This window comes from Lucilia cuprina, chromosome 2 (assembly GCF_022045245.1).
Source record: "Lucilia cuprina isolate Lc7/37 chromosome 2, ASM2204524v1, whole genome shotgun sequence".
NCBI classification, from domain to species: domain Eukaryota; kingdom Metazoa; phylum Arthropoda; class Insecta; order Diptera; family Calliphoridae; genus Lucilia; species Lucilia cuprina.
Genome location: NC_060950.1, coordinates 65941756 through 65964838, shown reverse-complemented (window position 1 = coordinate 65964838; position 23083 = coordinate 65941756). Strand labels below are relative to the sequence as shown.

Here is a 23083-nt window from a genome sequence, read left to right as displayed (position 1 = left end):
AAACAATTCTTTTCAATGTTATTTTTTATTTCCAATTTAAACAAAAAAAAAATATTGAATAATGAAAAATTCAATTTCATGCAATTTACACAGTCATTCTAATATTCAAACAGTGGGCCGTAATATAGAAAAAAGCAACAAAATTTTAAGTTCCGATGATAGTCTATATTTTAAAGAGTTTAAAAAATAGGCTATAGATTATATAGTCCAGTCTATAGACTAGATTACAGTCCAGACTTTAGACCAGTCCAGACTAAAGACTAGACTAAAGTCCAGACAACAGAATAGAATATAGACCGAACTATAGACTAATCTTTAGTCCAAAATATTGACTAGACTATAGTTCAATCTACAGACTAAACTAAAGTCCAGACTATAGACTAAACTATAGTCCAGACTATAGACTAAACTATAGTTCAGACTATAGACTAAACTATAGTCCAGACTATAGACTAAACTATAGACTATAGACTAAACTATAGTCCGTACTAGTTTACTAGTTTAGTCCATGCTATAGACTAGATTATAGTCCAGAATAAAGACTAGACTATAAACTAGTCCAGAGTCCAGACTAGAGTCTAGACTAAAGATCAGACTAAAAACATGACTACAGTCCAGACTATAGACTATAGTCCAGACTAAAGACTTAAGTCCAGACAACAGAATCGAATATAGATCGAACTATAGACTATAGTTTATAGTCGAGAATTTTGACAAGACTATAGTTAAATCTACAGACTAGACTAAAGTCCAGACTATAGACTAAACTATAGTTCGTACTATCGACTAGAAGGTCCAGAATAAAGACTAGACTATAAACTAGTCCAGAGTCCAGACTAGAGTCTAGACTATAGATCAGACTAAAAACTTGACTACAGTCCAGACTAAAGACTAAAGTTCAGACTATATAATAGACGATAGTTCTGACTATAGTCCAGACTGTAGAATAAATTATAGTCCGTACTATAGACCAGTTTAGTCCATGCTATAGGCTAGATTATAGTCCAAAATAAATGCTAGACTACAGTCCAGACTATGAACTAGATAATAGTCCAAATTCCAGACTAGAGTCTAGACTATAGATCAGACTAAAAACTTGACTATAGTCCAGACTATAGACATGGTAATAGTCCAGACTTTATAATAGACTAACCTTTGTTTATATTCCAGATTTTAGCTCAGACTATACCATAGGCTAGACTATGGTTCAGACTTTATATTTCAGACTATAACCTAGATTATAGTTCTGAATATATAATGGACTATATTCTAGACTACAGTCCAGGTTTTAGACTAATCTATGGGCTAGACTATTGACAAGCCTTAAAAACTCTACTTAATATAGATCCGTTTATATTTTACTCCGAAATTTTTAAGAATATTTTACTAATCGACCTATTTTGCTCCTCTTTACAGGCCTATGAAAAACGTTTTCCCACCTGTCCTCAAATGCCCATAGTTCTCGATTGTGAAATAACAAAAGATGAAATTTTAGAAAGTGGCGCTAAACGTAATACCAGCCGACGTTGTAAACTAGCCGTAGATGCTCCCTATATATTCAAGAAATTAATAGGCGTGGATGTGGTCTATTTTATACAACATAATTATCTAGATTTGGCCAATCGTACTTTAAATATCGAGGCCACAAATGAAAGTTTCTCTTCACGCATTGAGATTTTCGAAAGATGTCGTTATTATGCCCATCCAGATAATCCGGATTGGACGTGTTTTGATCAAACTGCCACTTTAGATATAAAGAATTTTTTCGGCTTTGAACATTCCATGGAGAAAATGGGCATGAAACAATATACCCAAACTACTCTCAAGGGTAAAGAGATTATAGAGTTCTTTATCGAACAATTAAAAGAGGAGGGCGTTACTGAGGTAGAAAGATGGCAGCCGCCACCAGATGCTCCCTTGTCACCGAAATCACGTGAAGAGGAGGAAAAAGAGAAAATGGATAGAAATAATTCATCACATGATATATTATTGGATGGCGATTTTATTGCCAAACATTTGGGTCAATTGACACCCATGCAGGAATCTAAACTGTTGGAACTGAGAAAATTGCTAGACGATATAGAGGATTTAGAAAAAATGCCCAATTATCAAATGATTTTGAGATTCCTAAGAGCCCGTGATTGGCATGTTCATCAAGCTTTTAATATGTTGAGAGATTCTTTGAAATGGCGCCAGGATAATAATATAGACTCCTTGTTAAAGGATTATAAAGCACCCTCAGTGGTAACGGAACATTTTCCAGGAGGTTGGCATCATTATGATAAGGACGGTAGACCCATTTATATTTTGCGTTTGGGTCATATGGATGTTAAGGGTTTGTTAAAGGCAATTGGTTCGGAAGGTTTATTAAAATTGGTGAGTTAATCGGCTGATTCCGTAACATGTTAAAATAATTCTATAATTTCAATATGTTTTCTTAAGGCTCTACACATTTGCGAGGAGGGCATAGAGAAAATCAATGAATCGGCTGAAAATTTGGGTAAACCCGTTTTGGACTGGTGTTTATTAGTGGATTTGGAAGGTCTATCCATGAGACATTTATGGCGTCCTGGTGTTAAAGCTTTACTTAATATAATCGAAAATGTTGAACGTAATTATCCCGAAACTATGGGTCGTGTGTTGGTGGTCAGAGCCCCTAGAGTTTTTCCCATAGCCTGGACCATAGTATCAGCTTTTATAGGTTTGTTTTTAACTTAAAACTTAACTCTCTTTTAGAGAAACATTTAACCTTTTTCGTTTCTCTCAACAGACGAAAATACCCGCTCGAAATTTCTTTTCTATGGCGGCGCCGATTGTTTACACATGCCCGATGGCCTAGAACAATATATTGATAAAGACATAATACCCGAGTTTTTGGGTGGCTCTTGCAAGGTAAATTTTATTAAATAAAACTCTTATAAAACTGTAAATATATATATTTTTTTGTAATTTTTCCAAAAAATAATTTTGTAAATAATTTCTTTTAATTAAAACAAATTTTCTTTATTCCCACCTTGGTAACCGAAATTAAACTTGAAATAAAAGACAACTCTGTTTCCATTGTTGTATGTGGATCAGATATATCCTAAATATTTTATATATTGCTATTTAGCTAAATGCGATTGTGTAAGAAGGCTATTAGAAAACATTTTATTTGTTTTTTGTTTTGTTAAATGTTGATTTTGTAAAAATTATGTGAAATTTGTAAAATCGGTAAATTTGAATAGTTTTAAAAGAAAACATCAAGTTTTATTTTTCTTCATGTCTATTTTGTTTTAGAATGATCTCTTCACATCATTTTAATGTCGCAATGTGTAAAATATTGTCTTTTTTTCCTCTTTTCGAATTTAAATTCGAAATGTTGTTTTAGTCCAAATTTCCACTAGTGCTTTTGCTAGAACAGAACTAAAAAGAACTAGAACAGAACTAGAACAGAACTACATCAGAACTAGAACAGAATTAAAACAGAACTAGAACAGAACTAGAACAGAACTAGAACAGAACTAGAACAGAACTAGAACAGAACTAGAACAGAACTAGAACAGAACTAGAACAGAACTAGAACAGAACTAGAACAGAACTAGAACAGAACTAGAACAGAACTAGAACAGAACTAGAACAGAACTAGAACAGAACTAGAACAGAACTAGAACAGAACTAGAACAGAACTAGAACAGAACTAGAACAGAACTAGAACAGAACTAGAACAGAACTAGAACAGAACTAGAACAGAACTAGAACAGAACTAGAACAGAACTAGAACAGAACTAGAACACAACTAGAACACAACTAGAACACAACTAGAACACAACTAGAACACAACTAGAACACAACTAGAACACAACTAGAACACAACTAGAACAGAACTAGAACACAACCAGAACACAACCAGAACAACTAGAACACAACTAGAACACAATTAGAACAGAACAAGAACAGAACTAGAACAGAACAAGAACAGAACTAGAACAGAACTAGAACAGAACTAGAACAGAACTAGAACATAACTAGAACAGAACTAGAACAGAACTAGAACAGAACTAGAACAGAACTAGAACAGAACTAGAACAGAACTAGAACAGAACTAGAACAGAACTAGAACAGAACTAGAACAGAACTAGAACAGAACTAGAACAGAACTAGAACAGAACTAGAACAGAACTAGAACAGAACTAGAACAGAACTAGAACAGAACTAGAACAGAACTAGAACAGAACTAGAACAGAACTAGAACAGAACTAGAACAGAACTAGAACAGAACTAGAACAGAACTAGAACAGAACTAGAACAGAACTAGAACAGAACTAGAACAGAACTAGAACAGAACTAGAACAGAACTAGAACAGAACTAGAACAGAACTAGAACAGAACTAGAACAGAACTAGAACAGAACTAGAACAGAACTAGAACTGAACTAGAACAGAACTAGAACAGAACTAGAACAGAACTAGAACAGAACTAGAACAGAACTAGAACAGAACTAGAACAGAACTAGAACGGAACTAGAACAGAACTAGAACAGAACTAGAACAGAACTAGAACAGAACTAGAACTAGAACTGAACTAGAACTGAACTAGAACAGAACTAGAACTGAACTAGAACAGAACTAGAACAGAACTAGAACAGAACTAGAACAGAACTAGAACAGAACTAGAACAGAACTAGAACTAGAACTGAACTAGAACTGAACTAGAACTGAACTAGAACTGAACTAGAACTGAACTAGAACTGAACTGAACTAGAACTGAACTAGAACTGAACTAGAACTGAACTAGAACTGAACTAGAACTGAACTAGAACTGAACTAGAACTGAACTAGAACTGAACTAGAACTGAACTAGAACTGAACTAGAACTGAACTAGAACTGAACTAGAACTGAACTAGAACTGAACTAGAACTGAACTAGAACTGAACTAGAACTGAACTAGAACTGAACTAGAACTGAACTAGAACTGAACTAGAAGAAAACTGAACTAGAACTGAACTAGAACTGAACTAGAACTGAACTAGAACTGAACTAGAACTGAACTAGAACTGAACTAGAACTGAACTAGAACTGAACTAGAACTGAACTAGAACTGAACTAGAACTGAACTAGAACTGAACTAGAACTGAACTAGAACTGAACTAGAACTGAACTAGAACTGAACTAGAACTGAACTAGAACTGAACTAGAACTGAACTAGAACTGAACTAGAACTGAACTAGAACTGAACTAGAACTGAACTAGAACTGAACTAGAACTGAACTAGAACTGAACTAGAACTGAACTAGAACTGAACTAGAACTGAACTAGAACTGAACTAGAACTGAACTAGAACTGAACTAGAACTGAACTAGAACTGAACTAGAACTGAACTAGAACTGAACTAGAACTGAACTAGAACTGAACAAGAACTGAACTATAACTGAACTAGAATTGAACTAAAACTGAACTAGAACTCAACACGACAAGAACTTACGAAAATCAACTTTGTATTTGTTTGTCTACATTTGTAATGTTCCATTATATTGTCTAAATAATGTCTTGATGTAAAAGCTCGTCTTTAGCTAAAGCTTCATTTAGGCAAAGCTCTAATTTAAACTTTTTTTAAATTAAAAAAAAAATAATTTAAATTTTAATTTTTCTTATACATTTAGACCCTTATCCATGAAGGCAGTTTAGTGCCTAAAACTTTATATAAAATGGGCTCCCTGGAGGAGGAAGAGGATGACCATAATGATGCTGAAGCCAATAATGCAAAAAGTAGCAATGGTGCTTTAGCCACAAAGCAACAACATTTACATCAAAATCTTTATAAAACGGTGGAATTGAAAACCGGCTATACACACGAGGTGGTCATAAAGAATAACGATCCAAAGAGTGTTTTAACTTGGGATTTTGATGTATTGCGCAGTGATTTACATTTCACTTTATATCGAGTGACTAAAGATTTGCCAGAGAAGAATGGTGAGTAAGCGGGGGTTGAAACGTTGAAGGGAAAAGCAGTTGATAAATGTTTTTGATTTGTTTATAGATTTGGCAGTTTCATTTTTTGATTCGGGAGATTATCAAGAGGGTGTCAACTATTTCAAAGAAGAACCTAGTTTAATATGTCACAATAAAGAAAGTGTACAGGTAAGGAATTATTTGTTTTTGGAATAGAAAGATTTGGCATTATAATTGTTGTTGTTTTCTCTAGGGCTCCCATGTTATGAATCACAAAGACAATTATGTTTTACACTGGTTCAGTCCCAGCTGCAGCTCAGAGGGTGCAGCACAACTCAACTATTTCTATGAAGTATTAAGTTCTGCCAATTATCGTGGCTCCATGACCAGTTTACAATCCGGTTTCTCTTCAAATTCGGCAGCCAGCTCTTGCCAAAGTCGATGATATGAGGCTAACACTACAAATCAGAATAATGGCGCCTATGATTCAATACAAATGTCAGACGAACATCATCAGCTCAATTCGGGGACTTTAATAGAAAAAAGTCTGAATTAAGTTTTTTTTAATTTTTATAATTTTAAGAAATGTGATTTATTTTAAAGAGTTTTATTAACAAATCCCAAGCTAAATAAGTTTAAAATTGCCAATAACCCTTAAAACACACACAAAAAAGACCAAAAGCTACACTCACAATAAAATAATTAAAAAAAACAATAAATTGTTAAAAATTAAACATAAAAATTCCATTTGTAAATGGTTGTAAATTGAATTTTAAAAAAAAATAATTTGTTTTTTGTTATAAAGGTCAATTGTTTAAACAAACAAAGCTTTTAAAACATAACATTTAACAAAATAAAGAAAATTATAAAGTTTATTGCATGGCCTTTTTTTTAAAAGAAATTACTTTTTTAAGCTTTTTATAAAGAAATTTTTATATAAAAAAATAACAAAATAATTAAAAAACATTTTAACTAAAACTTTAAGCAAATTACAAATTTTCCTTTTAAGTTGCTAATACTTTTAATAAGTTGCTTTAAATTTAAAAACAGGAAAAACTAAAATCTCAATTTCAAATAGATTTTATATATAAATATTTATATAAATTTTAAGTCTCTTCTTTATAACAAACTTGTATTAACTTATTAAACAAAGCAGTTATTTATAAACAAACAAACAAACAAACAAAAAAAAACTCATTTAACTATTAATTATACTTTCTTTAAAATGTTTAAATTATTTACCATATAAGAGTAAACAAAGTTTAGTAAAAAAAGAAAAACCATAATAACTATAGCAAATTGATAAACATATAAATAACATTTAAGCAAATTTTAATCAAATGTTTCATGTTAATTAAGTGTATAAGTAATAAATTATAAAAAAAAAACATCATAAAAACAAACAAAACAAAAATTGATGTTTTAATTCAAAAAACTAGCAAATTTGGTAACACTTTTCAAGAAAATTCAAGGGTTTTTAGTGGAAAAAAAATTATGTTTCAATTCCATTTTTTATAGGAACGTTAAAATTTTTATTGACTTTTTCACAATTTTATAACAAATTGAAATCAATAGCATTAATTCTTAATGATTTTTAGTGTAAGAAAGCAAAAATTTACTTTGTTTCAATTCCATTTTCATAGGAACGTTACAATTTTTATTACATATTCTACACTTTTATTGTATAATAAAACCAATCACAGCATTTCTTAATGATTTTTAGTGAAATAAGTTAAAAATGATTTTGTTTCAATTCCATTTTCATAGGAATGTTGGAATTTTTATTAAATTTTTCACACTTTTGCTATATATTAAAACAAAGCACAAAATTTCTTAATGATTTTTAGTGCAAAAAAGCAAAAAGATATATGTTTCAATTCCATTTTCATAGGAACGTTACAATTTTTATTACATTTTCTACACTTTTAATGTATATTAAAATCAATTACAACATTTCTTAATGATTTTTAGTGAAATAAGTTAAAAATGATTTTGTTTCAATTCCATTTTCATAGGAACAGTGAAAATTTTATTAAATCTTTCACACTTTTACTACATTTTAAAACAAAGCAGAAAATTTCTCAATGTTTATTAATGCAACAAAGCAAAATTTATTTTGTTTCATTTCCATTTTCATAGGAACAGTGAAATCTTTATTGCATTTTTCACACTTTTATTATGTATTAGAACAAGCAAAAAAATTTCTTAATGATTTTTAGTGAAATAAAGTAAAAATGACTTTGTTTCAATTCCATTTTCATAGGAACGTAAGATTTTTTATTTCAGTTTTCATATCATAATTATAAAGTAAAACTAGTAGCAGAGTTTTTACAGCAAGAAAGCAAAAAATAACGTTGTTTCAATTCCATTTTCATAGGAACGTTTGATTTTTTATTGCATTTTTCACACTTTTATTATGTATTAGAACTAAAAACAAAATCTCTTAATGATTTTTAGTAAAATAAGTTAAAAATGACTTTGTTTCAATTCCATTTTCATAGGAACAGTGAAATTTTTATCAAATTTTTCACACTTTTACTATATATTAAAACAAAGCATAAAATTTCTCAATGATTTTTAGAACAACAAAGCAAAATTTACTTTGTTTCATTACCATTTTCATAGGAACATTGAAATTTTTTAAAATATTTTACACTTTTATTATGTAATAAAAACAACAACAACATTTCTGAATGATTTTCATTGATATAATATAAAAATTACTTTGTTTCAATTCCATTTTTATAGGAACGTTTTGAAAAATATTAAAATTTTCGCAATTTTATTTTAAAATTTTGTACAATTTTAATTTCTAATTATAATTTTAATAGAAATGTTTAACATTTACAATGTTTCAATTCCATTCTCATAGGAACATTAAGAAAATAGTAAATTTATTTTATATATTTTTTTTAAATTGTGTTTAATTTTAATTTCTAAATATAACTTTAATTTTTTCAAAATTTTAAGTGTTTCATTTTCGTTTTTATAGGAACATTTTGAAAAGTATAACATTTGATTGAAATTTATTATAAAACTTTATTTATTTTCTGTTTCTTATCATAATTTCAATAGAATTTTTAAAATTTATTATGTTTCAATTCCATTTTCATAGGAACATTTTAAAAATAATTAAATTTATGTAAATTTTATAACAAATTTCTGTAAAATTTTTAGTTTCGAATCATATTCGGTTTTAAATCACAAAATTTAAATGTTTCAATTCCATTTGTATAGGAACATATAATAAAATGATTCAAAAGTATAAACATTTTTATACAAATTTTACTTTAGTTAGAAGTTTAGAAGAAATTTTAAAGAAAATTTTTAAAATAATTTTGTTTTAATTCAATATTTGGATTTATATTTCGAATGAAACATGAAATTTAAATTTTTTTTATCATTTGTAGCATCGTCCATTCATTCCTCTAAGAGAATAAAAGTTTATATAATCGAGTTATTAACAATATACAACAATGGTTGATGCAAAGTAAATTAATTTACTTTGGGTTGATGTATTTTTACCCATAAATTGACTTGCCAACCTGCCGCCTAATTCTGGCAACTCTAATATGACGTCAAAAATAAATACACTGATTAACACTGACTGAAACAGCTGTTCGAGAGAGAGAGAGCATTTAATAACAAACGAAAGAAAATAACAAAACAAAGCCAAAAAAATTTTACTTATTTGAACAGGTCAATGAATTAATGAATAATAAATGTTTGAACAAAATACACTTTATTAAGTTAAAAACTATTAAACAACGTGTAAGGGCTAAAAAGAAACTGTCAATTTAATTGAAAAAAAAATCCAGTTAAAAGTGTATTTTTCATATCTGGGGCAAAGTTGACGTGATCGGGAAAAAACACAACGATTACTTACCGGTTAAAATAAGTGATAAAAAATTGAAAGCCTAATCATAAATAGATTAGATATTTTGTGAAATAAATATTAACACTTATTAATAGCAAATTTATAATAGTTTTATTAAGACCTTTGAAGAACAAGGTTGTATTCAATTCTGACCATTCTTTAGTCGTAGACAAAAACTACGAATTGCAATAGAATAGAAAAAAATGGTGCAATTGCAGGAATTTGACAAGTAAGTGTTGACAATGTTGAATTTTAAAGCGAAAAAACAAAGAATCTGCATGTAAAATGTAATAGCAACAAAAACAAAGAAGCTTTTTCTTCTTTGATAACAAATAAAAGTTGTTTTGTTTTTTGTCTGGACTTTGGCTTCTGATAGGAAAATTTGTAATTTAACATGTCTTTAAACTGGAAACCTTTAGTCCGTCGATATCTGCATACAGATTTTAATAAGATGTCTAATTTAAATATGTTTAAACATTGGCATGAACAATATTATAATTCTAGTGCGGAGACAGACGTAACAGATGTCCAGAATATACAAAATATATTGGAAGACAAAGTGATATTTCCAGATTTCAAGTCTGGCCCTTTGAAGGTGTATCGTGAAAAGGCTTCCTTCTGTTACAAACGCATGAATGTTTTGCTAGAGGGTGAGGAACACATTAGACTTAAGGTAAGACAAAGTGTTAATTTTTTTATAGAAAAGTGTGAAAATTTAAAACGGAATGTGCACAAAAGCACAAAGTCCATATTTTGTTAATTTAAGTTCAATTTTTGCTTATAAAACTTTAAACAGTTTGTCTGGTGTGGACACGACAGTTGTTGCTTATCTTTTTCTATTGTTTCAAGCAAAGTCTAAATCAAAAGGGAAATTGAAAATTTAATTCAAAAAGTTTAATAACTTTTACTTTATTTATCGGTTTTTTTAAATAATAATCTCTAAAAAATAGTGATAAATAGTTAAATGTTTATCAATTACTTGTTAATGACAACTATGAAAGAAACTAAAGAGAAAAGAGCAAAACAAAAACAAAATAAAACTTGACAGTTACTTACTAACCTAATTAACACTACAAATACCTTGAGGGTCATTTCAGCTAGAGTAAAACATTAAAAAATATTTTAAAACAAAAAAAAAAACTAAATGATTATTAACAGTAGTTTTTGGAAATGAAAATGAAACATGAAATATTTTTAAAATCTAATTAAAACGAAATCATTTTATTGGAATTTCTAGGAAATTCAAACATTTTTAAAACGTTCCTATGAAAATAGAAAAAGAAACAACAATTTTTTAATTTTTTGCCCAAGATCACCACAAAAACTTGTTATTAACTTTGATTTATAAATAAATCTCCAAAACATACAACATGTTGTAAAACGTTCCTATTAGAAATGGAAATGAAACATCAAATATTTTGAAAATTTTATTGAAAATTAAATCTTTTTGTTAAAATTGAAACGATCTAAAAGCAAAATTTTAGGAAATCCAAAAATGTTTAGAACATTCCTATAAAAATGAAATAAGAAACATTTTTTTATTTTTAATTAAAAAACAACACAAAAACTTGTTATATACTTTGATTTATAACTAAATCTATTAAAAATATACATTTTGTAAAACGTTCCTATTGTAAATGGAAATGAAACATCATTTTTTTTGAAAATATTAATAAAAATTAAATCTCCTTGTTAAAATTGTTACGATATTGAAACAATATTTGAGAAAATCAAAAAATTTTTAAGACGTTCCTATGGAAATGGAATAAGAAACAATTTTTTTTTAAATTATTAGCTTAAAATCAACACTAAATTTTTTATTTATTTTTATTTATAATTAAATTTTCCAAAAATTAAAATTTTTAAAACGTTCCTATTATAAATGGAAATGAAACATCAAATATTTTGAAAATATTATTGAAAATTAAATCTCTTTGTTAAACTTGTAACGATTTTAAAGAACAATTCTAGGAAATCCAAAAATTTTCATAACATTCCTATAGAAATGGAATATGAAACATATTTTTTTTTTAATTTTTAACTTAAAATCAATACATTTTTTTATTTATTTTGATTTATAATTAAATTTTCCAGAAATTTAAATTTTTTAAAACGTTCCTATGTTAAGCAAAATTCGAATAAATCCAAAAATTTTTATAACGTTCCTATGAAAATGGAATAAGAAACAAAAAAATTTAATTTTTTTGCTCAAATTTAACACTTCAATTAGTTTTCCACTTTAATTTATAACCAAAACTACAAAAAAAAAAAAAAAAAAAAATAAACTTTTGTAAAACGTTTCTATTAGAAATGGAAATGAAACATGAAATACTTTGAAAATATTATTGAAAATTAAATCTCCTCGTTAAAATAGTTACGATATTAAAGCAATATTTGAGAAAATCGAAAAAAATTTAAAACGTTCCTATGAAAATAGAATATGAAACAAAAAGATTTATATTTTTTACTCAAAATAAACACATAATCATGCTTTTTACTTTAATTTATAAACGAATATACAAAAATTTTAATTTTATTAAACGTTCCTATTAGAAATGGAAATGAAACACCAAATATTTTTAACATTTGCTTGAACATTAAAAAATAATCTAAAATAAAGAAGAAATTGTATTGAAATTTGTAAAAAATATTATTTTGTGATAAAAAACCAAATTTGTACTAAAAATTAGATTAAGTACTAAAAATTTTGTTTTTGTACTTAAAATTTAATTTTGTATTGAAAATTAGATTTTCCAAATTTTTCACTAAAAATGTGAATATTTTAAGATTTTTCATTAAAAATTAAAATTTTAATATTTTTAGTAAAAAATTATATTATGTATTTATTGGGATCGTTTTAGTACCTCTTGGTTTTATTAGTGTTAATAATAATATGTATTACTGATTTGCACAGCATATATAAATTGAGCATTAATTGTTTAAACAAATCAAAATTTTAAAAACATTTTTATAGAAGATTCTCAAGTTCACTGCCTTAAAATATAAACATTCAGAGAGAACACGTTATGGGGTTAAAGTCCGCATGTAAAAGCAACAATAGTTCATCTAATTCACAAAGTCCAAAAAGTTTTGGACTTTGAACTAAAATATAAATTATAATTACATATGACTACATGATAAAGTATTTTTAATATTTTCAAATTTTTTATTGTAAATCAAACATTTTTGAAGAAATCCCGGAATCAAAAAAAACTTTTTTGAATTATAGATCTTTTCAAAGCCCTAATGATTTTTCTTCTTTTCTTCCTATATTCCGATAAAATTATCTTTGAAATTTATTATTAACCGCCCAAAATTCCCGAGGGGATTTTAGGCTTTACAAAAAATTCTATTTTAGACTCATTAGAGTGCTCCTCTCCACGGAAATCTTTAGTAAAAGGCGAAAGATTTATTCGACAACTGAAGAGAAGCCAGAGTAATTTCAAACAGCAAAAAATGAAACACTTATACAATTTAGTAAATAAACTAAATGGGAATTCCCAGAAATGATAAAGTGTAAATAAAAAACAACCAAATGTCTACCTGTATAGAAGAAAGTAGACATACATTATTGAGGGTAGTTTATTAGGGGTTCTTACGCTAGAATATTAAGGGTATTTGTAAGTAGTGTTTAGGGATTCTAAAGGTAATGAAATAAGTTACGTTTTATTGATCAAACGCATCTTTTTCATGTAACAATTTACAATTTCTATTAAAATCTAATGTAAATACATGTTCCTACTTTTTACACCCACTGAAGTTGAGCAAAGTACATTTGAACCTTGAATTTATATTAAGTATTTATGTGGTAATACTTTAAGATTATAACAAATTGATTAGATTAACAAAATCACCTAAAGTTAAAAATCTATAAATAACGTAATAATTTCCTGCTTAAATAAGTATTATTTAGCAAACGATTAACCCTACAAAACAACAGCTATTAACCTAAACTCAGGGTACACTAAATACCCACAACAATGAATGACAAGATTAAAGCTGACACTAACAAAAACAATAACAAACACTTAACTAAACATTCATGTATGCATGGCTGTATGTCTGTATGTATGTGCCAAAGAAAGGGGGTTGACAACCAAAACATATGACTAAAATGTAAAAGCAAGCTAGAAAGTAGTTGAGACAAAATGTCTTTTTAAATTTCTTGTTTTTTTTTCTTTTCAATAATTCCCATTAGGTTTATTTACTTTTAGGGATAAATATTTTAGTTTTATCATTGTTTAGTTATCGCTTCTCGGCCTTATGGCTAAGATCAAAGTGTAGTATCTGTTCTTATCAGCTTAACATCTGATAGATTCTCCATCGGAGGACAACAAATGTTAAACTGATTTTTGGAAATAGACGGAGTGTTTAGGGGCTTGCTCCACCTCTGTCACGGGTTGGCCCGGTATTGCAGTACCGCCGGGATTTCGGCCCAAATATAGGATAAATGTCAAAGTGTTTGTAATTTAGCGCACGACGATTTGTTCGTGGAAGTTATAGATAGATAGATAGATAGATAGATAGACAGACAAATGATGAATCTATCTATCTATCTATCTATCTATCTATCTATCTATCTATCTATCTATCTATCTATCTATCTATCTATCTATCTATCTATCTATCTATCTATCTACCATGACTGACTTCAAATAATTTCTCATTTCTTTTGCCTTTTTCCAGCATCGCATTTGGAATTTCATGGAAAAACATGCCGACTTCCAACGTGAACCTGAAACCCCCTCGCTAGAGCGTCAACGTCAATTGGCCAACAAGCATATGCATTTACTGTACAGCCAACAGTTTTACGGTTTAAATGAATACCTCTCCACTCCTCATCTCTCGCTGGCCGTTGCCCAGGCTATGTTTAGCTATGAATTTAGTTTCTCCGTTAAGTACTCCCTATCGAATGGTATGTTCCCCAGTACCATCTTACAGCTGGGTACAGAACGTTTGAGTAAATATGCGGGCAAAATTGCTAGGGGTGAAATTGTTGGTGCTTTTGCTTTGACGGAAATAGCTCATGGTACTAATGCTCGTGGTATGCGTACTAGGGCTACATATGATAATAAAACTCAGGAATTTATAATACATACACCCGATTTTGAGGCGGCCAAATGTTGGGTGGGTAATTTGGGTAAGACTTGCACGCATGCGGTAGTCTATGCTCAGTTGTATGTGCCCGATGATACGTATGTGGGTTTATGTGCCTTTTTGGTGCCCATAAGAGATGATCGTACCTTGTTGGCATATCCCGGTGTGACAGTGGGTGATTTGGGCGAGAAAGTGGGCTTGAATGGTATTGATAATGGGTAAGTTTTGTTTAATACTACAAAGTCCAAAAGTTCCTAATTTTCTAATTTTTCCTAAGATTTCTCATGTTCAACAATTACCGCATTCCTAAGGAGAATCTTTTGTCCAAGACTGGTGATATTGATGAACAGGGCAACTACAATAGTCCTATTAAGGATAGCCGCAAACGTTTGGGTGCTTCCTTGGGTGCCTTATCTGCTGGACGTGTTAACATTTGTAATTTAGGTTTTGTGGCTTTAAGCAAAGCCATGGTTATAGCCACCCGTTACTCAGCAGCCCGCCGTCAATTTGGTCCCGATGAGAGTGCAGAAGAATGGCCAGTTATTGAATACCAATCTCAACAGTATCGTCTATTTCCTCATTTAGCCACCACCTATGCTTTGCGCATTTTCAGCATGTGGTTGGGCCTGAAGAATGTTGATATGACCATACGCTCTATGATGGGTGAGGATATGTCAAGTATAGGCATGGAATTACATGCTTTATCCTCAGCTGCTAAACCGGTGTGTACTTGGGCGGCTCGTGATGGTATACAGGAGTGTCGTGAAGCCTGTGGTGGTCATGGTTATCTGAAAGCTACCGGCATTGGTGATTTACGCAATGACAACGATGCCAATTGTACGTATGAGGGTGAAAATAATACCTTAATACAACAGGCCTCCAATTGGTTGGTTAGTTTGAGACGTGGTGGTGCTAAATATGAGGAAGTTTCCCCTATGGAATCGGTGACATTCCTAAAAGATATGGATCAGATTTTAAGGAACAAGGGTGAAGAAAAGACACCTCAGGAAGCGGCTTGTCCTCATAGTAAGTTGATGTTGTTTTTGTTTTTTAAGGAAAAACTTTCTAAGAAAGCTTTTTAGAAAAGCTTAGCAATTTTAATAGAAAATATTAGTTTTTAAGAAGAAATTAGATTTTTTTGTTAGAAAATTAAAAGCTTTTTTTGCAGAGCTTACAACTTTTTATAGAAAAAATAGTTTTTTTGTTAGAAAATTAAACGCTAAGAAAGCTTTTTAGAAAAGCTCAGCAATTTTAATAGAAAATAAAAGTTTTATGAAAAAAATAGTTTTTTTTGTTAGAAAATTAAAAGCTTTTTTTGCAGAGCTTACAATTTTCTATAGAAAATGATTAGATTTTTATGAAAGCTTTCAATTTTTAACAGAAAATCAAACATTTTTATAAAACATCCATTAAATTTGTCACTTTTTTCCACCAGGTTTACTTAAAGCTCTTAACTGGCTGATGGCCTATCAATTGGATGTCACCGTTAAGCGTGTAGAAGCTCTTAAACGTCAAGGTCTTGATGCTTTTGAAACACGCAACAATATGCAAGTCTTCAATGCCCAACCATTGGCCATTATCTATGGTCAACGCTCTATCTATTATGTTTTCTATAAGTTTGTCATGAATTTGCCTCAGTCGAATGAAAAGCTTGTTCTACTTAAACTTTTAAGCATGTTTGGTGCTCATTTAGTGACCAAACATGTGGGCATATTCTATCAGGGAGGATATTTCCGCAACAACGAACAGATAGAGTTATATCAACAGGCCATTTTGGAATTATTGCCGGTGTTGAAAAATGAGGCGATTTCTTTGGTGGATGCCATAGCACCAACAGATTTCATATTAAATTCACCCTTGGGCATGAGTGATGGCAATGTAAGTGGAATATTTTTGTAGTGAAATGTTAATTTGTTTTAAATAATTATTTTATCTTCAGATCTACTTACACTTGCAACGTGCTATTTTGTCGGCTCCTGGTGTTTTCGAACGTCCTGAATGGTGGCGTGAGGTTACCTACAAGGAATACATACCCAAGGCTAAAATGTAAAACATGATTTGAAGTTAATAATTTTGTTAAAAAAACTTTGTTTTTTTTTTTAAGAAAATTTTGTTTTTTTTTTCTTATTTGTAATTTTATTAGTTTTAAGTGGTGATTGTTGGGTTTAAGCTTTAAGTTTACAATTAATTAGTATATTTTATTTATAATTATATTGTACAAATACAAAACGAAACTTAGAATAAATTTTTTACAATTATAGAAGAGCCTTTTACTTTAAGAGGTCTTTTTTTGAGACTTAATAGAAAAACCAAAGTTTTTTTTTAGAAAGCTTTAAATTTCTTTAAAAAGATGAAAGTTTTTTAAAAAAGCTTTAAGTTTTCTTAAAAAAGCTAAAGCTCTTTAAGAAAGCTTGCTATTATCTATAGAAAATCAAAAGCTTTTTAAGAAAATTTTAAATTTTCGTAAGAAAAATGATAACTCTTTAAGAAAGCTTTAAATTTTCTTTCGAAATCGAAAGTTTTCTTAGATTTTCTATAGAAAAACGAAAGCTCTTTAAAAGAGCTTTAAATTTTCTATAGAAAATCGCTTGCTTATTAACATTTTCTATAGAAAACCAAAAGCTCCTTAAGACAACTAACAATTTTCTATAAAAAATCGAAAATTTATTAAGAAAGCTTTAAATTTTCTTTATAAAATCAAAAGAGCTTTAAATTTAGAAATTTTAATTTTTATTTGTATTTGGCGTAGGGGGAGTCTTTTATTTATAAAATCTTTGCTCCTTAACTTTTTACTTAGAAATTAGAAAAAGATTCTTTAAGGCTTTTACAAAGAGGGAAATTTCTTGATGGACTAAAGTTTATTTTATAATAATTTAATAAATAAACAATTAAATTAGTTTTTTTTACTATGTGTTTGGTTTAACAATTTCGTTATTTACAGTTATAGTATGTTATACATGGTTTTAGTTTTAATTAATTAAAAAAATAATAATAATCACAGTCATACATAATATTAAAAGGAAAAAAAAACAACATTTTTCTTTTAAAGCACCTTTAAGTTAGCTATAGATACCTAACTTTTAGTTGTCTTAAAGTAAAACATTTAAAACGCCTAATAGTAGGCAATATAATAAAATTAAAATCAAAGTTGTTATTCCTAAAAGTATTATAAAAATTTTTTGTAGCAGTAGCTTCAAATTAGGCCAATGCTAGGAAATGTCACCAGAACCAGACTCGGGAGCAAAATAGTCTTGTTCCTCTATGGTAACTTGATCTTTTGTTGAAGTCTGTGCTGCTGCTGCTGCTGTGGCTGGTGAATTGTGCTTTTGTGTTGTTTGTTGTGTTGTGCTCGTGGGTGTTACTAATTTATCGATATTAGCTAAAGTGTGCTCAGTTTGTTCTAACATGGGTATTTGTTGAGGTAAATCACTGGTAGCCCATAGATATAGATCTAAAGTTTTCTCCGTACAGTCTGCTATAAAGCGTACGAAAGGACGTATATCGCCATCATTGGCCAATTGTAGATACTCATAGTATTTGTGCCTGAAAGCAAAAGAAATAAGTAAAAAAACCCGTTTTTACTAAACAAAACCTACCTCTGCTGTTTGGGTATAATGACTGGTGGATAGCCAGCTCTCATTAGTAAAGTATTCATTAACAATCTGGAAGTTCTTCCGTTGCCATCAATAAAGGGATGTATGTGCACCAGTTTGTAATGGGCCAAGGCTGCATGTCTAAAAGGTAAAATAACCATCAATTTTCCACAGAAAACTTTGTATAAAACTTAAACTCACTTTATTGGATGCAATGACAAGACCTGCTCCGAATTTAACCAATTTTCAAAGTGCCTCATCAATATTGATAAATCTCCCGGACCAGGTGGTACATGTCCTCCTACATAGACTTGTGTACGTCTAAATTCACCTCCCTCTATAGGATCAACATGACCCAAAACACGCCGATGTATATCCAAAATATCCTTTAACGTTATTTCCATTCTAAAACAAAAACAAATACGATATAGCAATGTTTTCCATTCAAACAAATCATCTTCCTCCTACTTATTCACCAAACTGGCATTGATGTATTTCATGGCTAAATCTAAGCCTAAAATTTCATTATGTTCATCGATGGATTTGCCATCGACAGCGGTACGTGTTTCCAATATTGATCTTGTTTGAGCTAATGTCATGGTATTGCCTTCTATACCCACCGAATGATAGATGTGCTGGAAGTAGGCTTCTTTTTTGGCTCTTCTTAAAGCTGCATTCGATTCGTGTATACCCGAAAGAGCATCACGTTTACGATCTAATTCCATGAGACGTCTTTCGTCTATGGTTTGTACTATACCGGCGGTACGTTGACGATTGGCCAATGCTTCGGAATAACTTGGATTTATGGTTAAGGCCTGGGGAATATTTAATGGATTATGTTTAAGTTTCGGGAATAATGTTCAGTTCTAGTTAAGTAATTCAATTCAAGTTCAGTTCTAGTTCAGTTTTATTTCTGTTCTAGATCAGATCTAGTTCAGTTCTAGTTTAGTCATAGTTGAGTTCTAGTTTAGTTCTAGTTCAGTTCTAGTTCAGTTCTAGTTCAGTTCTAGTTCAGTTCTAGTTCAGTTCTATTTCAGTTCTATTTCAGTTCTATATCAGATCTAGTTCAGTTCTAGTTTAGGTCTAGTTCAGTTCTAGATCAGTTCTAGTTCAGTTCTAGTTCAGTTCTAGTTCAGTTCTAGTTCAGTTCTAGTTCAGTTCTAGTTCAGTTCTAGTTCAGTTCTAGTTCAGTTTTAGTTCAGTTCTAGTTCAGTTCTAGTTTACTTCTAGTTCAGTTCTAGTCCAGTTGTAGTTTAGTTATAATTGAGTTCTAGTTTAGTTCTAGTTCAGTTCTAGTTCAGTACTTGTTCAGTTCTAGTTCAGTTCTAGTTCAGTTCTAGTTCAGTTCTAGTTCAGTTCTAGTTCAGTTCTAGTTCAGTTCTAGTTCAGTTCTAGTTCAGTTCTAGTTCAGTTCTAGTTCAGTTCTAGTTCAGTTCTAGTTCAGTTCTAGTTCAGTTCTAGTTCAGTTCTAGTTCAGTTCTAGTTCAGTTCTAGTTCAGTTCTAGTTCAGTTCTAGTTCAGTTTCAGGTCAGTTCTAGTTCAGTTCTAGTTCAGTTCTAGTTCAGTTCTAGTTCAGTTCTAGTTCAGTTCTAGTTCAGTTCTAGTTCAGTTCTAGTTCAGTTCTAGTTCAGTTCTATTTCAGTTCTAGTTTAGGTCTAGTTCAGTTCTAGATCAGTTCTAGTTCAGTTCTAGTTCAGTTCTAGTTCAGTTTTAGTTCAGTTCTAGTTCAGTTCTAGTTTACTTCTAGTTCAGTTCTAGTTCAGTTCTAGTTCAGTTCTAGTTCAGTTCTAGTTCAGTTCTAGTTCAGTTCTAGTTCAGTTCTAGTTCAGTTCTAGTTCAGTTCTACTTCAGTTCTAGTTCAGTTCTAGTTCAGATCTAGTTCAGTTCTAGTTTAAGTCTAGATTCTAGTTATAGTCCGATTAGTTTCTATTTTATAGTAGAATTTTTTTTATTATTACCTGAAAATAATATTGATCCGCCAGCACTATATCGCTTTGCGAGTGCTCCAAAAACTCACCATAACGCAACAACACCTCCGGATGTTTAGGAGCCAAAGCAAAAGCATGTTCAAACAATTTTTGAGCTTTATCCATTTTCCCTGCCTTATACATATCCAGAGCTAGTTTCAAAGAGCCCATCGCCTCCTTAACATTAGTATCTTCTTTGGGTAAATTGGCGACTGCGCCACAACTTTCTCCATAAAATTCCCTTAAAGCTTGCTGTTGATCAACTTTGTCTACAACATCAGCATAAATGGCAAAATCATCTCTTATTTGTAGATAATGATCGGCAGGTAAATGTTGTAATTGTCTATTACTGACACGAGACCAGGGATAGTGATAGTAAACGCAAGTGGCTAATATGCCGGAAAGGAAAAATGCCAAATGATAATAGGATAGTTTCAAGACCAATTCCTTTTTGGGTTCTTTTATGAGAAAGGTATTCATTTCCTCTGCATAAGAGGGACGTTTGTCTGAGGAGATAAGTGCTGCTGCCTCTTTACTGGCATTGCTGCCTGTGGATTCACGATGAGAGTGTCTACGTTGTTTTGTCATGTTGGCTTAGAGAATTTTTCTATAGTTTTGCTTCCGTGTTTCTAAAGATTTGGTATAAAATACAATATTATTCACTTGTTTGTGTTTTTTTTTGATTATTTATAAACATTATTACTTTTACTTTCAATAATTTATGGTTTTGCTTTAAATTTAACCATTTTAAAGGTAAATTTCTTTAATATTTTACAGATTTTCTTTAACTATTTTACAACAAATACTGACGTGTATTATTTGTTGTTAGTGCTGTGAAAGAAAGTGTGTGTGTGTTTTGTTGTTGATAATGTGTGGGAAAGAGCGAGAAGATTTTTTACAAATCAGCTGTTTTTTGTTATCAATGTGTATTTTGTTGTTGCTTAGAGATGTTATTATTTTAATGGGAGATATAATTAATCGATTGCTTAGAGATGCCGTATGGTTAAACAGATTGTTTATGAAAACGTTATTTTTTAAACGGTTTTTAATCCAAAACATAAATTTTATTAAAAACAATTGGCAACGCTATTTGACAAAGTAAATAAAAATAAATTAATAACGGTTTTATTGTGAAAAGGTAAACAAAACTTAAATAGTGATGCCAACGTCTAGTTTTATGGAAAGTTAGCTGTTTTTAAAAGTTGTTTTAGAAATTTAATAAAAAATTAAGTTTTTTTAAAGAAAATATATTAAAAACAAAAGCTTTATTATGTCGCTAAAAGGCTGAATAATGTTTTTGGTTCATTTCTTTTTAAATACAAAAAAAATTATGTAATTTTCATAATGTTTGTAGAAACGTGTAAATTCCTTAGTGTTGTCAACTATGTTTTCAATAAAACTATTAAACTATTTATATAATTTGATGAAATTAAACTTATTTAAATAGTTTTTATTACGTTTAACTATTTCAAATGTTAATTTAATTTAAAAAATTACTATAACGCTTTACTATTTTACATTTCATCTACATATCTATCAATCAAACCTCAAAGTAACTGAAACTTTTCAAAATAATGATGTCAGTTTTAAGAGTTTTCAGTATATGACTTAATTTTTAAATAATCCGGTTATTTTCAAACAAAAATATAAAATGACAACTAATAATTTAAGCACGTCTTGAAAGAATTTTTATATAAATATAAAAAAAATCATAAAATATATAATAAATTTATAAAACAGGTCTAAATAATGATCTAAAAGATTTATCACAAAATAATAGCAAATGCTATAGAATTTGCACCAGAAAAACTTAAATGAATCACTAGCCGGTTGAAAAAGTAATAAAAAAATTTAACAAAATACATCTGATAATTTTGGGGACTGCCGTTTGGTTTTGAATTAATGAATGAATAAGTACAAAACATGTTTTAATTCAAAATAAAATTCAAATTTGCAAAAAAAAAAAAAATACAAAACAAGAGTATGAATAATAAATATATTTATTTATAAGAAATATACAAATATTTAAAATTTTGATGACCTTAAATTATATATAAATTCTAAGTTTGTAGCGAGGGAAGGGTGTGACGCATCGTCCGTTAATCAAACCAGTTATAGTTAAAACCCATGATGCCAAAAAACGTCACTGCTTTAAGTCGCAAAACTAGTTTTTTTTTTGTAAATAAAATCGTTACTTTGTTGTTGTTTTTGCTTTTTTGCAACACTAATTGTTTATTAAACTTTATTTGTTTTTAAAGATTTTCAAGTTTTTTTGTTTACTTTGTAAAAATCCGTGTTAGTTTATTAATTTCTTTGAATATATCAAGAATAGGTTTATTTGATGTACTACACTAAATGTAAAGGTAATATTTGTAGGAGAAGAATAATGTAACAATCCAGACTATAGATAAAAATTTTGTTCAGATTAAAGACTAGACTATAGACTAGACTATAGACTAGACTATAGACTAGAGTATAGACTAGACTATAAACTAGACTATAGACTAGAATATAGACCAGAGTATAGACTAGACTATAGACTAGACTATAGACTAGACTATAGACTAGACTATAGACTAGACTATAGACTAGACTATAGACTAGACTATAGACTAGAC

General features: G+C 29.6%; 3 protein-coding genes and 2 non-coding genes across 7 annotated transcripts; 3 read left to right on the top strand and 2 right to left on the bottom strand.

The window, feature by feature from the left end:
* Positions 1-1419: 1419 nt before the first annotated feature.
* LOC111679571 (protein real-time) lies at positions 1420-6588 on the top strand. The gene is made up of 6 exons (XM_046956539.1): positions 1420-2376; positions 2443-2701; positions 2771-2892; positions 5643-5952; positions 6020-6120; positions 6185-6588. Exons 1-6 carry the CDS (start codon positions 1450-1452, stop codon positions 6374-6376), a joined length of 1911 nt encoding a protein of 636 aa, XP_046812495.1. The 5' UTR covers positions 1420-1449; the 3' UTR covers positions 6377-6588.
* Positions 6589-9661: 3073 nt separating this feature from the next.
* Positions 9662-17165, top strand: LOC111679563 (peroxisomal acyl-coenzyme A oxidase 3). 2 transcript variants are annotated; one of them, XM_023441140.2, is made up of 6 exons: positions 9662-10037; positions 10313-10481; positions 14495-15123; positions 15183-15931; positions 16341-16783; positions 16845-17165. In XM_023441140.2, exons 1-6 carry the CDS (start codon positions 10012-10014, stop codon positions 16953-16955), a joined length of 2127 nt encoding a protein of 708 aa, XP_023296908.2. In that variant the 5' UTR covers positions 9662-10011; the 3' UTR covers positions 16956-17165. The 2 variants fall into 2 exon arrangements, with proteins under 2 accessions (XP_023296908.2, XP_023296907.2); XM_023441139.2 differs by lacking the exon at positions 9662-10037 and having other exon boundaries at positions 10181-10481.
* LOC111679587 lies at positions 13121-13248 on the bottom strand. The gene has a single exon (XR_002762607.2). It is a non-coding gene; the product is annotated as a U5 spliceosomal RNA (small nuclear RNA).
* On the top strand, positions 14056-14252 carry LOC111679586. Its single transcript, XR_002762606.2, has one exon. It is a non-coding gene; the product is annotated as a U2 spliceosomal RNA (small nuclear RNA).
* A 430-nt stretch (positions 17166-17595) lies between the features above and the next one.
* Positions 17596-21305, bottom strand: LOC111679572 (protein adenylyltransferase Fic). 2 transcript variants are annotated; one of them, XM_023441149.2, is made up of 6 exons: positions 21169-21305; positions 20457-21094; positions 18967-19313; positions 18700-18903; positions 18502-18639; positions 17596-18448 (listed from the first exon to the last, which is right to left on the bottom strand). In XM_023441149.2, the coding sequence occupies exons 2-6, from the start codon at positions 21051-21053 to the stop codon at positions 18115-18117; spliced, it is 1620 nt and encodes a 539-aa protein (XP_023296917.2). In that variant the 5' UTR covers positions 21054-21094; positions 21169-21305; the 3' UTR covers positions 17596-18114. The 2 variants fall into 2 exon arrangements, with proteins under 2 accessions (XP_023296917.2, XP_023296918.2); XM_023441150.2 differs by lacking the exon at positions 21169-21305 and having other exon boundaries at positions 20457-21158.
* Between the last annotated feature and the right edge of the window lie 1778 nt (positions 21306-23083).

Bases quoted from the DNA above. Each gene is read 5' to 3' on its own strand.
- LOC111679571 (XM_046956539.1), top strand. From the start codon at position 1,450: ATGCCCATAGTTCTCGATTGTGAAATAACAAAAGATGAAATTTTAGAA. The intron at 2,893-5,642 runs GTAAATTTTATT...TTATACATTTAG, and splicing joins TTTTGGGTGGCTCTTGCAAG to ACCCTTATCCATGAAGGCAG. The intron at 5,953-6,019 runs GTGAGTAAGCGG...ATTTGTTTATAG, and splicing joins AGATTTGCCAGAGAAGAATG to ATTTGGCAGTTTCATTTTTT.
- LOC111679563 (XM_023441139.2), top strand. From the start codon at position 10,203: ATGTCTTTAAACTGGAAACCTTTAGTCCGTCGATATCTGCATACAGAT. The intron at 10,482-14,494 runs GTAAGACAAAGT...GCCTTTTTCCAG, and splicing joins AGGAACACATTAGACTTAAG to CATCGCATTTGGAATTTCAT. The intron at 15,124-15,182 runs GTAAGTTTTGTT...ATTTTTCCTAAG, and splicing joins TTGAATGGTATTGATAATGG to ATTTCTCATGTTCAACAATT.
- LOC111679572 (XM_023441149.2), bottom strand. From the start codon at position 21,053: ATGACAAAACAACGTAGACACTCTCATCGTGAATCCACAGGCAGCAAT. The intron at 18,904-18,966 runs GTAGGAGGAAGA...TTTTTGTTTTAG, and splicing joins AATGCCAGTTTGGTGAATAA to AATGGAAATAACGTTAAAGG. The intron at 18,640-18,699 runs GTGAGTTTAAGT...TTTACCTTTTAG, and splicing joins TTGTCATTGCATCCAATAAA to ACATGCAGCCTTGGCCCATT.